Source organism: Hyposmocoma kahamanoa, unplaced genomic scaffold (assembly GCF_003589595.1).
Source record: "Hyposmocoma kahamanoa isolate Upper Pololo Valley unplaced genomic scaffold, ASM358959v1 160, whole genome shotgun sequence".
NCBI classification, from domain to species: Eukaryota; Metazoa; Arthropoda; class Insecta; order Lepidoptera; family Cosmopterigidae; genus Hyposmocoma; species Hyposmocoma kahamanoa.
The window spans coordinates 2,112,141-2,125,395 of record NW_020653575.1 but is presented as its reverse complement, the minus strand read 5'-3'; the positions used below and the strand labels follow the sequence as shown (position 1 = coordinate 2,125,395).

Sequence of the window (13,255 nt, the reverse complement as noted above, 5' to 3'; positions counted from 1 at the left end):
TTGTAGTCATTCTGATTGTTTTTTTTTATTTAAAATAATTGCTACGTCTATAATAATATATATAAAAAGAAAAAACCTACGAAAATATTTTAAACAATCTTCACAATACGGTCCTCCTTATCATAACTAAATTAATTTACATTTTTAGCGAAATTGAGTTATGTTAATATAAGCGTTTTTTTATATCTCATTTAGTTCCAGTTTTATTGTTAAGCAAAATCTACGTAGGTTATTGACATTTTTCAAAGAAAACAAAACTACCTAAAGTAGCACCGGCCACTAGCTCGACAGTTACCAACATACAAATGCGTTAGTTATAAACTAAAAAAAATATGTCCAGTATTATCAAATCAAATCCACCATTAACGTTTTTTTTTTTGTGTGAAGAGCAATACCAATGTAGTTCCTGATGAGAAAATTCTTCATATCTTGCAGATATTCCAGCACCTCCTCGCTTTAAAATGAGAATTGATAAACGGACTTAAGGTTGTAAAGGTTTAGGGTGTTCCAAAATGATACTAAGTAGTTTCATTTACGATTTTTAATTCGTTTTTGAATAACTTACCTATTTCTGCCGCCAAGCAGTAATGTCAGCATTACTGTGTTCCGGTTTTGAAGGGTAAGGGTGCTGGTGAAATTACACGCACATGGGATCTGTCAACTTATGTCTCAGGACGACGAGCGCAGTGGCATGGCAGTGCCCTTCAAATCTTTGTGATTTAAAGCTCTAATAGGTACTGCAATTGTTATGGACAAGCGTGTAGCTTACCAGCAGGCGCACGACTCGATCGTTCCTTCACTTGATATTATAAAAACAAATAGGTTACTCGCATCACAAAGAGAGGTTTAATTATCAGATTTTGAGACGCCAAATGGACAAATTACGAGAAATGAGCGGAGGGTTCCAGTGTATTATAGTATTTCTAGGATCGTCACCCCGCTAGGCAGTAATTATGGTAAATCTTCCACATGAGAAATTTTGCAGTATGCTACAGTTAACTATTGCTTTCTTTTAATTCCGATGCCGTATTATTATACAATTACGAAATAAAAACAAATTTCAATTTTGTCCTTTTTATTCCTTTCATCAAATAATTAAACGTCATATTTCTTTCAATAACGATTACTCCAACAGTGTTTAGCTATATGATTTATACACTTACAAGCCCTTTTAAAACCACGAACTATAATAGCCAAGTGTACATAGATTATCTCTTAATATTCTAATCCCTCTCGAAAGGATAATTAGGATAATCTTTCCAAGCAATCGGGTTAATAACTCTTACATTTTTATTATAGTTGCCAATAACCTTAATTTCTTCATCTGTAAGTTTAAAGTCAAATATATCTATGTTCTGTCCGATGCGTTCCTTGTTGGTCGATTTTGGAATTATTATGAGGCCTCGATCGATCTGAAAATAAAACGAAAATAAGTCTTGGACCGAATACGCTTCCTTGTGGTACACCTAACAAATAACAGTCAGAGCACAGACCACATAAATACTAGTCAGAGTTAGACTTGAAATTGTTATAAATTTTCATTTTGTGCATACGATACTCACTACTTTGTGCTCGTAGATTATACTATTTTAAGGTAATAGTCTGCTTTTCATCTGTGTCCAATAGCAAATCTACTTACCAAATATCGCAAAACAATTTGTCCAGTAGTCTTCCCATACTTTTCAGCCATTTTTCTTAGTATTGGGTCATCATATCTTGGAGATGGTGCCATGTGATGTTTCCTCGTTACGAGGAATCCGAAAGGACTGTACGCCATTACTGCGACGCCTAGCTTCTTGCAATGAGAGACTAGTAGTTCTTGGGTCAATGTTGGATTTACCTAATACAAAAATGAAATATGAAGTAAACATTTACAAGTATTTAAAACTACATTTGTCATAATAGAGAGTTTTAACACCCAATAAAACTTACCCATTATTTTTTTCATCAATATCCGGAATCCATCTTGAGTCAAGCGCCTGTTTAAGTCAGCCCTTTAAGTCAGCATTTCCGTTTCCTCTCCGATAATGGCGCCCTCTTTTCGTCTCTTGGAACTAACTTACTTACGCGCGCACCAGGTAACGGCTCGTCATTGTAGCGCATGATGCGCCAGGCAGCCCTTATCTGAATTCTTTAGAATTGCTTTAGACAGCCGCCTTGAAATTGCCTCAAGTCATTCGCGACGTTTTCCTTTAATGAGAAGCGGCCCTCCGATTTCTTAACCTTCTGTCTATCGCGGTTATTAGTAGACCTGGTTTTCGATTGGTTGGTAGGGCGAGGTGCATGCTTGCCTCTTTTTGAGGAGGGGTTCCGACGAAAAAATGTATCATCAGGCTGCTTGCTAGTTGACGGCTTAGGGTTTTGATAGAAGTTTTCTTTGGATTGAGTTTTCATCGTTGGTTTTGGTAGCGAAGACAATTTTTCCGCCCCCCAATTTTTTGAAGATAGTTTTGAACTAATTCTTCATTAAAAAGTGAAGCAGAACTAGGTGGAATTTTATAGAAAACATCACGATGATATTCCTCAGAAATACGGCGTAATAAGCTCTCCCTGCGAGTGTTAATAAGATCCACTCGTCTCCCACAAACTATTTGTCAGTTTACTATATGTAGATTCTTTAGAAAACATGTTTTGCACTTTGTCGAACAGAGAACTAGGTGTCAATAACTCTTTGGAATCATACGCCCAATCGACAAGCGTTTGCAACGATCTTTGTAATTCGTCTTTTTGTGTTAGCAAGGCATTGGTCAGTGCAGCAAATGAACGTTCCAGCAAATATGAACGAGAATCATCTTTTAACATTGCACTTTCGAATCATTTCAAGTCATCATTTACATTTAGTTCGGTAAAACCAGGGGTAGTTAAATATTTCTTTTGTGCATCGATAAAACGAAGAGCATACAAATCATCGCATTTAAAACGTTGTAAATCGGATAATGTCTTCAAAAAATTTTCGTTTGATTTTCCATAACCGGATCTTTAACTGTAGTACCAACTTCCGATAAAATGTTAAGCTTATTACTCTTATCACACTCGCCGGGACGCCTTAAACTTAAGTCATTTGAAGCAACGGGTTCACTTTCAATGTGAATTCAATTATATATTTAATTATATTATAATAATTGAAATTTGAATTCCTGTTTTCCAAATTTGCGGTTAGGAGATTTGTCAAAAGCGAGACTTCCAGCAAGAGATTCAAAATGTCCATAACTTACAGTCGGAGAATCTTTCCTTGCCTTACTTCTCTCGGGCCTTGAAGCCCCGCTCGACGACGATTCGCCATTTCCGCTACCCGAACATGACAATGAAGAACATTTTCGCGTACGGGAATTCGAATTTCCATTTTATTTCAGACGCAGTTTTTTCACTTTCCCTGTCTTTGTTCACCATTATAACGGGAGAGGAAACTTTATATCTAAAATGACACGCTTTTTAACACTTTTTTCGCGTAGATTTATTGTAATAGCGCTGACATGCGCATGGCGCGAAAAAACGACGCTATAATGACTAGCCGTCACCTGGTGCGCGCGTAAGTAAGTTAGTTCCAAGAGTTGAAAACAGGGCACCACTATCGAAGAGGAAACGGAAATGCTGACTTATAGGTTAAAAAAGACAGGCGCTTGACTCAAGATGGATTCCGGATATTGATACCAAACAAATAATATTGGTATTCGTGGCAGCGATGTTGTAATACTCGCTGAATTGCAACCAATTTTGTTAAATTTAAGTCTGCTAGGTATTTTAAACAAATTCTAGAAACACTGAAAATATTGTTCGTAACTTAAAAGCGCCGCCGTAATCGTGAAAAGTAATCAGAAGACGATGATCGGTCAAGCATCTGAAAAAGAAGTGTTATATCTCACCTCAATTTGGTTGACAGCAGGCTTCACCTTACTATTAGCCATTAATCGATCCAATTGCGTAACGTTAAAGTTGGATATTCCAATAGACTTGGTCAGGCCCTGTTCTTTTGCGTCTTCCATGCCTTGCCAAGTTTCCAAATAATCCACATTATCGGGAGAACCATCGGGCTAAAAAATATTTGGTTCAATATAGCATTGTGCCATAACTTTTGATTTTTTAATTTTTTTAAAATTAAACTGTAAAGTTACTTGTTTTTCCAAAAGTTTTAATTTTTATCTTCAGTTGCGATTTGAATATGTCGTTCGTTATTTTTTTTTATAACCACTGTTAATTACTGCATTGTATAATTTTCTTACCTTCGAAGCAACAGGGAAGTGAATCAAGTAAAGATCGACATAGTCCAACCCAAGCCTCTTCAATGATTCTTTAAGCTCCGGTACTACTTGCTCACGATGGTGCTTGTCGTTCCAAATCTGGAGAATATTTTTATATGACATTAATGTTTAATAAATTAAATATAATATTACCACAACAAAACATGAAATTGCCTAAATAAATTGAAAACAGGAATATTGTAGGTAGTTTTCTAGTCAACCTAAAAGTGTGCATCAGTCAGTGTTTCCCAAGTAGTAGTACTGGGCCATAGTTTGCAATGGCGTTTTGCTGGATGTGTTTGAATATTTTTAAACCATATTATCAATATTTTGGTACATAATTTGAACAGACTTAGGAGTAACAGCAATTGAAATGGGTCTGAAGAAAGCTATTATGTACAGTACCTTAGTAGTGACAAATACATCTTCTCTCTTAACAACGCCTTTAGCTATCGCATCGGCTAGACCCTGCCCGACTTGAGGTTCATCCCCATATATCGCAGCTGTATCAATGTGTCTGTACCCAGCTTCGATTGCCCAGAGCACTGCATCTCTCACTTCTTCTATATTTGCCTGAAATTAAAATTTAATATTCATTAACAGATTTGTTTACAAATATATTATAATTAGGACTTAAACAAATTTGAGTATTTTCGTCACATCGTTAATTATAAATATCCTGTAAGGTTCATCTTGGAGAATATTCACATAATCCTTATATCAAACTCGAGGTATCTCCGTCAAACTATCATCATCGCCCATTATACTTTCTAGTCCTGCAAGGATTTCTTCTAAGGACAGGGCTCTAGCTCTATGTCTGCCACCCTGGTTCAATATAGGTTGGGGATTTCACATGGTTCCCAATGGGTTGTGAACCTTTTTCGGTATAAAGGCTTTATTACGAAGTTTTTCATTACTGCTAGCGAGAGGTATTACGAACGTTAAAAATTTAAGTCAAATACATGCCACCACATTGATTTGAACTAGACTTCTCGATTGAGAAGTAACCCTCTTCCAAATGGGCTACCATCGCGCTCTATGCCAAATTGAACTGCACTGAAAATACTAAATTCTTCAAGAAATATTCCGACGAGTAACGACTTAAAATCAGGGGCAAAAGACTATGGCGATGAGTTATGCTTTATCTGATGACGGAGAAACCAAGATTCCAACTTTAAAAATCTCAGTGTCCCCAACTGTTTGCACTGTGGGCGTTGAATGAGTAGGTCCAGAGTTCCATTCTCAGTAGAACCGGTTTGCGAAATAAACTTTTCTAAATTAGTTCTGGTCTTGCCGTTCTGAGTAGAGCCCCCAAGTGAATTTCGTTGCACTGGTACTCATATATCATAGTACAGGGAATTCCCCAGTTGAGACCAGGTAATTGATGTGGTTGTCGAGCAGTTATCATTATTATTATTAGAGCTGTGCAAGTAAATATACTTACTCCTTTGGAAGTTCCTCTGCCGGTTCCCAAAGCGACGACAGGAATCTTACTGCCATCATTCAACTGAATCGTCGGCGACTCGGCGGCCATGCTTAACTGAAAATTAAAAAGTAGGTACACATAAAAATGTTTGTTAAAGTATTATGTCCATTAACAAAAGACGATCAGTCCCATTTCTTTCGACATATAAGTTTTGTTTATAATACCGCTCCCTATTCGACCTCTTGGTTACGCAGAAAGGGCACTATGACCCGTGCGAGCGAACCCGCACAGGGACCATCTAAGTCAGGTTCTAACCCCGTATGAACACGTTTGCACGGACTTCATCCGGTTCACGTGCATGTCAGGCGTCGCCATTTTCACTACGCGTATACAATACGGAAGCGTGCGCGTGCGTACGATCGGAGCGAACGCCTGATCGAACCGAACTGAACGGGGCGCGCCGCCGCCGATTGCATTTGTCGTCGGCGCTCATAGCTAAGCACCTTTTAACCGACTTAAAAAAAGGAGGAGGTTCTCAATTCGTCGGTATGTTTTTTTTTTATTTTTGTATGTATGTTACGCGATAACTCCGCCATTTGTGAATCGATATTGATGATTCTCTATTTGTTGGAAAGAGGGTACCTCAGTAGTGGTCCCATTTATATTTGAAGAAAATATTCCACCTCCAAGGGTGGTAAACTAAGGGATGTATGACTTTTAAGGTCGGTTTTTTTGGTTAGGTTATGACTTGCGTGTAGCAAGTCAAAAATTGTGAACAAAGACGCATCTTGTTTTTGGTACGTGCTGATGACTATAATAACTCCCATGTAAATACTGTAAAAGTAAAAAATAAGAAACAAGTGTAACAACAGAGTGTTGCAGTATGATGTAGCGACTATACTATACCGCCTTGCTTATAGTAATTAACGTAATCTAATTTTAGTAAAGTAATTTTTATGAAATTGAGATATTAATATATTTGGAACAGCGAAGCGACATCTACAACCCCTTCTTGTCGGTTTTTTATATCTTGTTTACTTTAGATACTGACTTTATTTCAGAATTTATTTTTTACAAATTATAGCCATTTGATAAATGTATATCATATACTACTATAAGTGTACCATTTAGTTAACATAAAAAAACCATTGGTATGTAAAGTATGGTATGTTTGAAAAAAGCAAATATACGGATTTAAATCCGGAAAAACAGTTTCACTTCCCATATACATATTTATTTTACAAAATATTCTTATTCGAAAGTTGATACGTACAAAGAAACGTAATATTATAAGATACTCTTTATTTTTTAAATTTTGAATAGGCATTTTATACTCACAAAGTTAAAAGAACTTCCTTTCAACACAAACGAACGGTAACAACTGCATTGTAAGTACGAAAAGACACGTTATCCGTATCTAATATTTCATAACAAAAATGTTTGTTTTCAGATAGACTATCTACATAGCTATATATAAATCAATGGGTACAGAGAAAAAACTGTTACGTATTGTTTTGTAAACTTACAGCAGTTATCTTAATTACTTATTGACTATTGTATAAACCATTCAAATAATTAATCAAACATTTTTATATACATTTTATTTGTATTGTACATATAATGTCAGAGCATAGCCGTAAAGGGAGACGTTGACGGAAAATCGTCACTGATTGTGTCAGGAATTACTTGATAATTGGCGTATTCACTTTCCGTTATAATAACGTCAGTCGATTACAATTAATTGGTTTATCCACTTTTAACAATAATTACTTCGAAAAGGTGCAAAAGAAGAATCAGGTTAAAACAGATTTTAAATGTCACGCGGCAAATTCACAGAGACTGACCATCATCATTTTCTTCCCAAGTCTCACACACAAAAGCCCATCTTATTATAGCGCGTTCGTTTTGAAAATTACCATTAATTTTCATATGGCAACTCTGCCAGTGGCCGTCATGTCATAGGACCACGTCAGACAACTAATTAAACTGAACAGAGTCAAACTACACCAGCGCTATCGTCTTTGCGACCTTACCCAGTTTGAACTGTCAAACTGATGTGATTTGTAAACAAAGAAACCGTGACCGAACTAGTTAATGCAATTCGTAGATAGCAAGTAATTCGTTTCGCTAATAATTAGAAAGCAACACATGATAATGTTAGCTAAGATTTATCCTTTCGTGAAACACAGTATGCAAACAATAAATCGAATTCTACTATACAACGCTAAAGTGATAACTATCTCCATCATATATTTTAGTAGCAGTAGAACTCCGTATAAAAGAGTTTATCTCATCATAAAAACTATTACATTTTTACTTATGAAAGCAGCATCCAAATGTAAAATAATATGCTTTAGTATAATTTCAGGTAATGTTATAGATACAACTATGCCCGGAGTTTATTTGAAGGACAAGGTACGGAACGAGGTTATCCGACATAGAACTAAGGTCGTCGACATAGGTGGTAGAACAAGCAAGCTAAGTGGCGGTGGGCTGGCAAAGAACCGATAACCGATAGGGGTACCAATTCTTGAGTGGAGACCACGGCTAGGAAAACGTAGTATAGGACGCCTATTTAAGATGTAGTAAACAAAATTATTTTAAATGTGAGCTACAGCACTTTTGCGTTGATAGCCTCAATAATCATTTATGAAATATAATATAATGATTTATGAAGGAAAGTCGATGGAATTTTGAATTGCTGTCCGTTTAGTGAGCCTGTATTTGTGACCAGCCAGTCCGCTGGTCATCTATGTAGTTTACATGCGACAATGGGAGAATATAAATGACTTTTATCATTACAATACTACGCCATGGTAAACGTTATTTTGTTTCGTGAGTACACGAAACTTTGTTACAAGGTAGTAATTAGTAGATTACAGGCGATATCACCTAATATGTCAATTCTTGAATATACCGTCAGTGCCAGATGCGACAGGCGACCAGCTATCCTGACGGTGACTATTAATTAAAGTCCGTTTTTTTTAACACGAAGTAAAATGACAGTTTGAAAAAAAACACAAACAAAATATAAGTAAGTATTAAGTAATTTTATTAAATATTTTATTCAGAAATAAGAAACAAACATTTTATTTTTGACTCCACCTATTCCACATTTTGAATCTAACAGAAGTCATAGTATTTCTTTTTTTTTCCCTAACTTTACATACACGTAGGTATTCTTAAATGAGGTTTCATTACATCCAACACAGTTCATTGCCCAAAAGGGTTGCCCGCTTCCGAGGAGCTAGTGATTGCAATCGATAAATATACTATCGACTATCGACTAAATATTGGAATAGATAGCCGAACTTGTTTCATTTGAATCATACTAGACCTGGAATTGAATTGTCAATTTTTGTAAGTTCATACATACATACATAGTATTTAGAACTGTGTTTATGTAAAATAAAAAGAGGAGACATATTTTAAAGTTTTTCATTTTAATTCCATACAGACAATCAAATCCGGCTATTCTTGTTAAAACGTACATAAATAAAAATTTATATCGATACTAAGTAGGTCAACTGTCAAAATAAAAACAAAGAAGGCAATTACGCAATTAGTAATCATAAGAACGATTGGCTCTGGGCATTTTGGAGGGAAAAATGTCGTTTTTATTTTGACTCTCAATTATTTTGTGTAAATCTAGTTTAAAGTGGAATAGGATAGTGCAATTGTGCCTTAATCGAAGATTAAAACATTTAGAATATTTACCTTCCCTAGGTTTATTTTTCATAACTCTATCCTTAGAAACACATACACGATCCCTTCGATAAACCACATATCGATCGTCGACAAATTCACCACATTCTACACCAGAATTCAGCCATGTTTCCGTGAAGACAATGATATCGTAATTACACTGAGCGATATTTTTGTACACCTCGTTTGTCTTAGTCCTGATTCCACATACATTCTGATAGTATATGTTAATCACTGTATATAAACAATTCTCGGAGCGAGAGGTGTTGAAAAAATTGAGAGGGCTAGATATTTTTAAAAGCTCAGGCCCTGACGGGATCCCACCTCTTTTTATTAAACGGTGTGCTCACTCACTAGTGTATCCTTTAACTCTCATATTTAACTACTCACTGGCGGAGGGTTCCTTTCGAAATGAGTGAAAGAGAGCTAGAGTCTGTCCATTATTCAAAAGGGGTGATCCAAGTGATGTGGCAAACTATCGTCCTATTTCTATCTTAGCTTGTTTTTCGAAGATATTTGAGTCTCTTGTTTGCCCTATTGTAGCCCGTCACGTGAATTCCAGCATCTCCCATAATCAGCATGGCTTCATTGGTGGTCGCTCGGTGCAGACCAACTTGGTACCCTTCGTTGACAATGTCAGTCGCGTGTTAGACAGTGGCGGCGAGGTGGACGCGATCTATACAGATTTTTCCAGCGCTTCTGATAAAGTCGATCACTTTCTTCTGGTAAAAAAGTTAGAGGGATATGGATTTCATGGCTCGTTGTTGAACTGGTTTACTTCGTATCTGAGTTATAGAACACAGTTTGTGGCAGTCAAGGGTTATGTGTCGAAGTCATATGGCGCTATATCGGGTGTGCCCCAGGGCTCTCACTTGGGTCCTATCCTGTTTCTACTGTTTATCAATGATATCACATCAGTTGTTCATCACAGTAAATGCTCATTATTCGCAGACGATCTCAAAATTTACAAGCATGTAAAATGTACTCTAGATACAATGCTGATCCAGCATGACCTAAACAGGATACAACACTGGTGTCTTGATAACGGTATGACTATCAATGTCCAGAAATGCAGCTTTGTGAAGTTTACTAGAAAAAAACTGCCTATCCAATCCACTTACACACTGAATGGCACATCTCTTGTACAGACACAGAAGATTCGAGACTTGGGAGTCTTGCTGGACGACGAGCTGAAATTTACACCTCATTACAACAACATCATTTGTAAATTGGCGCAGATGCTGGGGTTCATCAAGCGCAATACCACGGGCTTCATGCCTCGAACAAAAATAATTTTGTACAATGCGCTGGCGCGAAGCCACCTGGAATATTGTTCCACAGTATGGAACCTATTTTACTCTGTGCACTCGCAAAGAATTGAGACCATTCAGCGTTCCTTTACACGCCATCTCGCTTTTGTGTCTGGTAATATTTCACATCGGCAACACTACGACCAACGTCTTCGCTATTTCGGCATGACCTCTCTTCGTGGTCGTAGGCTGCTAATGGATTTGACGTTCCTGTATAAAATACTTCGTGGAATCACTATTTGTAGCGAAATTTTGATAGCAATCAACCTCGTCGTCCCACACCAGCCACGGCAGCCAATTCATAGGATTTTTGCTCCGCTAATTTGCCGTACAAATGTAGGTTGTAATGCACCAATCACTAGAATATGCAACGCGTACAGCACCCTATGTAAAAAAAGTAGTGACATAGATATCTTTCACGACACGCCCTCCCACTTTCGTCGTAAAGTGACGAATTCATCACAATCAAATATGTAATTAAATTGAAATTAAATTTGTTAAATGCCTGTAAAATTATTGAATTGTATTTATTATTATTATTATTAATATTAATGTTATAATATTTATTGTTTTAGTTTTATTAATTATATAGATTTAATTATTATTATTTTTTAATATATTTCAATTATAATGTAAAATTGCTTAAGTATTTATACCTTTTTTGTACCTATTTTTCTGTCAGCATTTGGTTTAAAATGAGCTTACCTATAATTGGAATACATATTAGAACAATGTAAAATGTAACCTTTAGAATAAGTATGATATGTAAGTCTGTTGGTTTGCCAAATAAATAAATAAATAAATAAAATAAATAAAACTGATCATAATTCTTTTTCATGCCAAGTAGAAGGTAAAATAGGTGACAAACCACTTGATTAGAGCTATATTTAATAAATAATTAGACAACATCACATACGTTGCTCCGAAACCACAGTACCTAACAAAAGCGTGCGTTATGGAAATCGGAAACAACGATGATACCACAAACACCCAAAACAGTAAATAGAAAAGTTAGTTTTTCTACATTGATCCGGCTGTCTCTCTGAACTCGGGACCTCAGAGATGGCGACACCATGAAAACCGGTGTGCAAGCCACCGGTACAAGTTCATCATATATACTATATTAGCATTTATTGTTAAAGTCATATTCATTATATAATTTTTTTTTAAATTGAATAATTAAAAAAAAGTAAAGTAATGCATGTCAAAATAATTAATAAATATAGAAGGTAGCAGGCAGGCTTCAAAATGTAAATGTCAAAAACTCATGAGTACCTACATACTAAAAACAATTTGTCACAAGCGATTCAAATAGTACTTCCTTAAGGCAGCACTTCACATGCCTACTTGTATTCGCTATTAATTGGATGTTTGATGTACTTGGAAAAATATTCGATATGCAGACAAACATGCAAACACTGGCAAATATTTACACATGGAGCCAAATAAGGAACTAAAATAATGAACATGACCATAGCGTGGCCGGTTTACTTGCGTATTTCGACTCATCCGATAGAACAAAGATCTATGTGCAAGACTACTTGTTCTCAGGACATAATACATTTCGTTCGCCTTCTTCGCTGTGGATGTCAGATCGACCGTTGTTCGATTTTATATTTCCGACACGAAATAAGATATATAAATTCTCAAAACGCCTTTACATAGACCTTAGTTTGAATAACGAAATTATTCTCGTAACGTACTTATTGTCTTTTCGCTATTTAATCACATCGGACTTTGTTCTTTGGATGAGTCGATTTGTCTCTTTGGCTCCTTTGATCTGAGTCGAAAAATCTACCAGCGCGGTGTAACGCAAGTTTGGTGTTTTTGTCGCTGTATTTGTCGAATTGACAAACAAGGCAAATACTTTGTCACGCATCCTATCTACATAAATGGTGATTGTTTGCCAAATATGTCAAATACGTAAATACAAATAGTGCTACATAAAATCTACATGTAGGTCATTTTTTTACAATTCATTATATAATTTTATGCACGTGTAATATTATGTTCATTATACTATATTATAAAATTATAAGTACAAATACTTTTTTCTAAATGCTCTACCTTTGTATTAATAATTATAACAACAAACTAGTGGAGTAATTTCACAAAAAATAATTGAATATCAATTCAATAAAAAAATAAATACAGTGAATAGCGACATCTCTAGCTGGGGCTGGTAGCTGTAAAGGTATATTCTCATAGATTGCGCTACGGTTGAAAACCAAATACAAAAATCCGACAACAAGCACATAAAAAAATTCTTTAGGTACACTGGTTCGTTCCGTAGCTTAGTTGGCATAGTGTCTGCCACAGTTTGCTAGAAGACATCGGTTCGAATCCGGCCGGATCGAAGGAACTTTTTCTAAGTGTTCGATCTTTGTCTTAATAATTATAACAAACTAGTGGAGTAATTTCACAAAAAATAAGTGAACATCAATTCAGTGAAAATTTAAATATAATAGGTACTTACATTTATAGCACAGAAGAGTAATGACACTCCTAGTACAGTCATGTTGGCAAGACCGCAATCACGCTTGTAATGATCATATATAACAGAATCAGTGCAAATA

At 35.9% G+C, this 13,255-nt stretch overlaps 2 protein-coding genes across 4 annotated transcripts in view; both read right to left on the bottom strand.

Moving 5' to 3' along the window:
• LOC113225384 (aldo-keto reductase AKR2E4-like) overlaps nt 1–13,255 on the bottom strand; it is a 76,853-nt gene that overhangs the window by 19,786 nt on the left and 43,812 nt on the right. The gene's annotated exons all lie outside the window — the stretch shown is intronic.
• Nucleotides 1,178–13,205, bottom strand: LOC113225385 (aldo-keto reductase AKR2E4-like). 2 transcript variants are annotated; one of them, XM_026457681.1, is made up of 7 exons: nt 13,156–13,205; nt 5,683–5,778; nt 4,644–4,811; nt 4,221–4,337; nt 3,864–4,031; nt 1,640–1,840; nt 1,178–1,412 (listed from the first exon to the last, which is right to left on the bottom strand). In XM_026457681.1, the coding sequence occupies exons 1-7, from the start codon at nt 13,195–13,197 to the stop codon at nt 1,224–1,226; spliced, it is 981 nt and encodes a 326-aa protein (XP_026313466.1). In that variant the 5' UTR covers nt 13,198–13,205; the 3' UTR covers nt 1,178–1,223. The 2 variants fall into 2 exon arrangements, with proteins under 2 accessions (XP_026313466.1, XP_026313465.1); XM_026457680.1 differs by lacking the exon at nt 13,156–13,205 and adding an exon at nt 5,980–6,026.

Excerpts from the sequence above, each read along its gene's own strand:
- LOC113225385 (XM_026457680.1), bottom strand. The coding sequence starts at position 6,024 with ATGCACGTGAACCGGATGAAGTCCGTGCAAACGTGTTCATACGGG. Across the intron at positions 4,338-4,643 it reads ATGTATTTGTCACTACTAAG|ATTTGGAACGACAAGCACCA; the intron begins GTACTGTACATA and ends AATATTCTCCAG. Across the intron at positions 1,413-1,639 it reads AAATTGTTTTGCGATATTTG|ATCGATCGAGGCCTCATAAT; the intron begins GTAAGTAGATTT and ends TTTTATTTTCAG.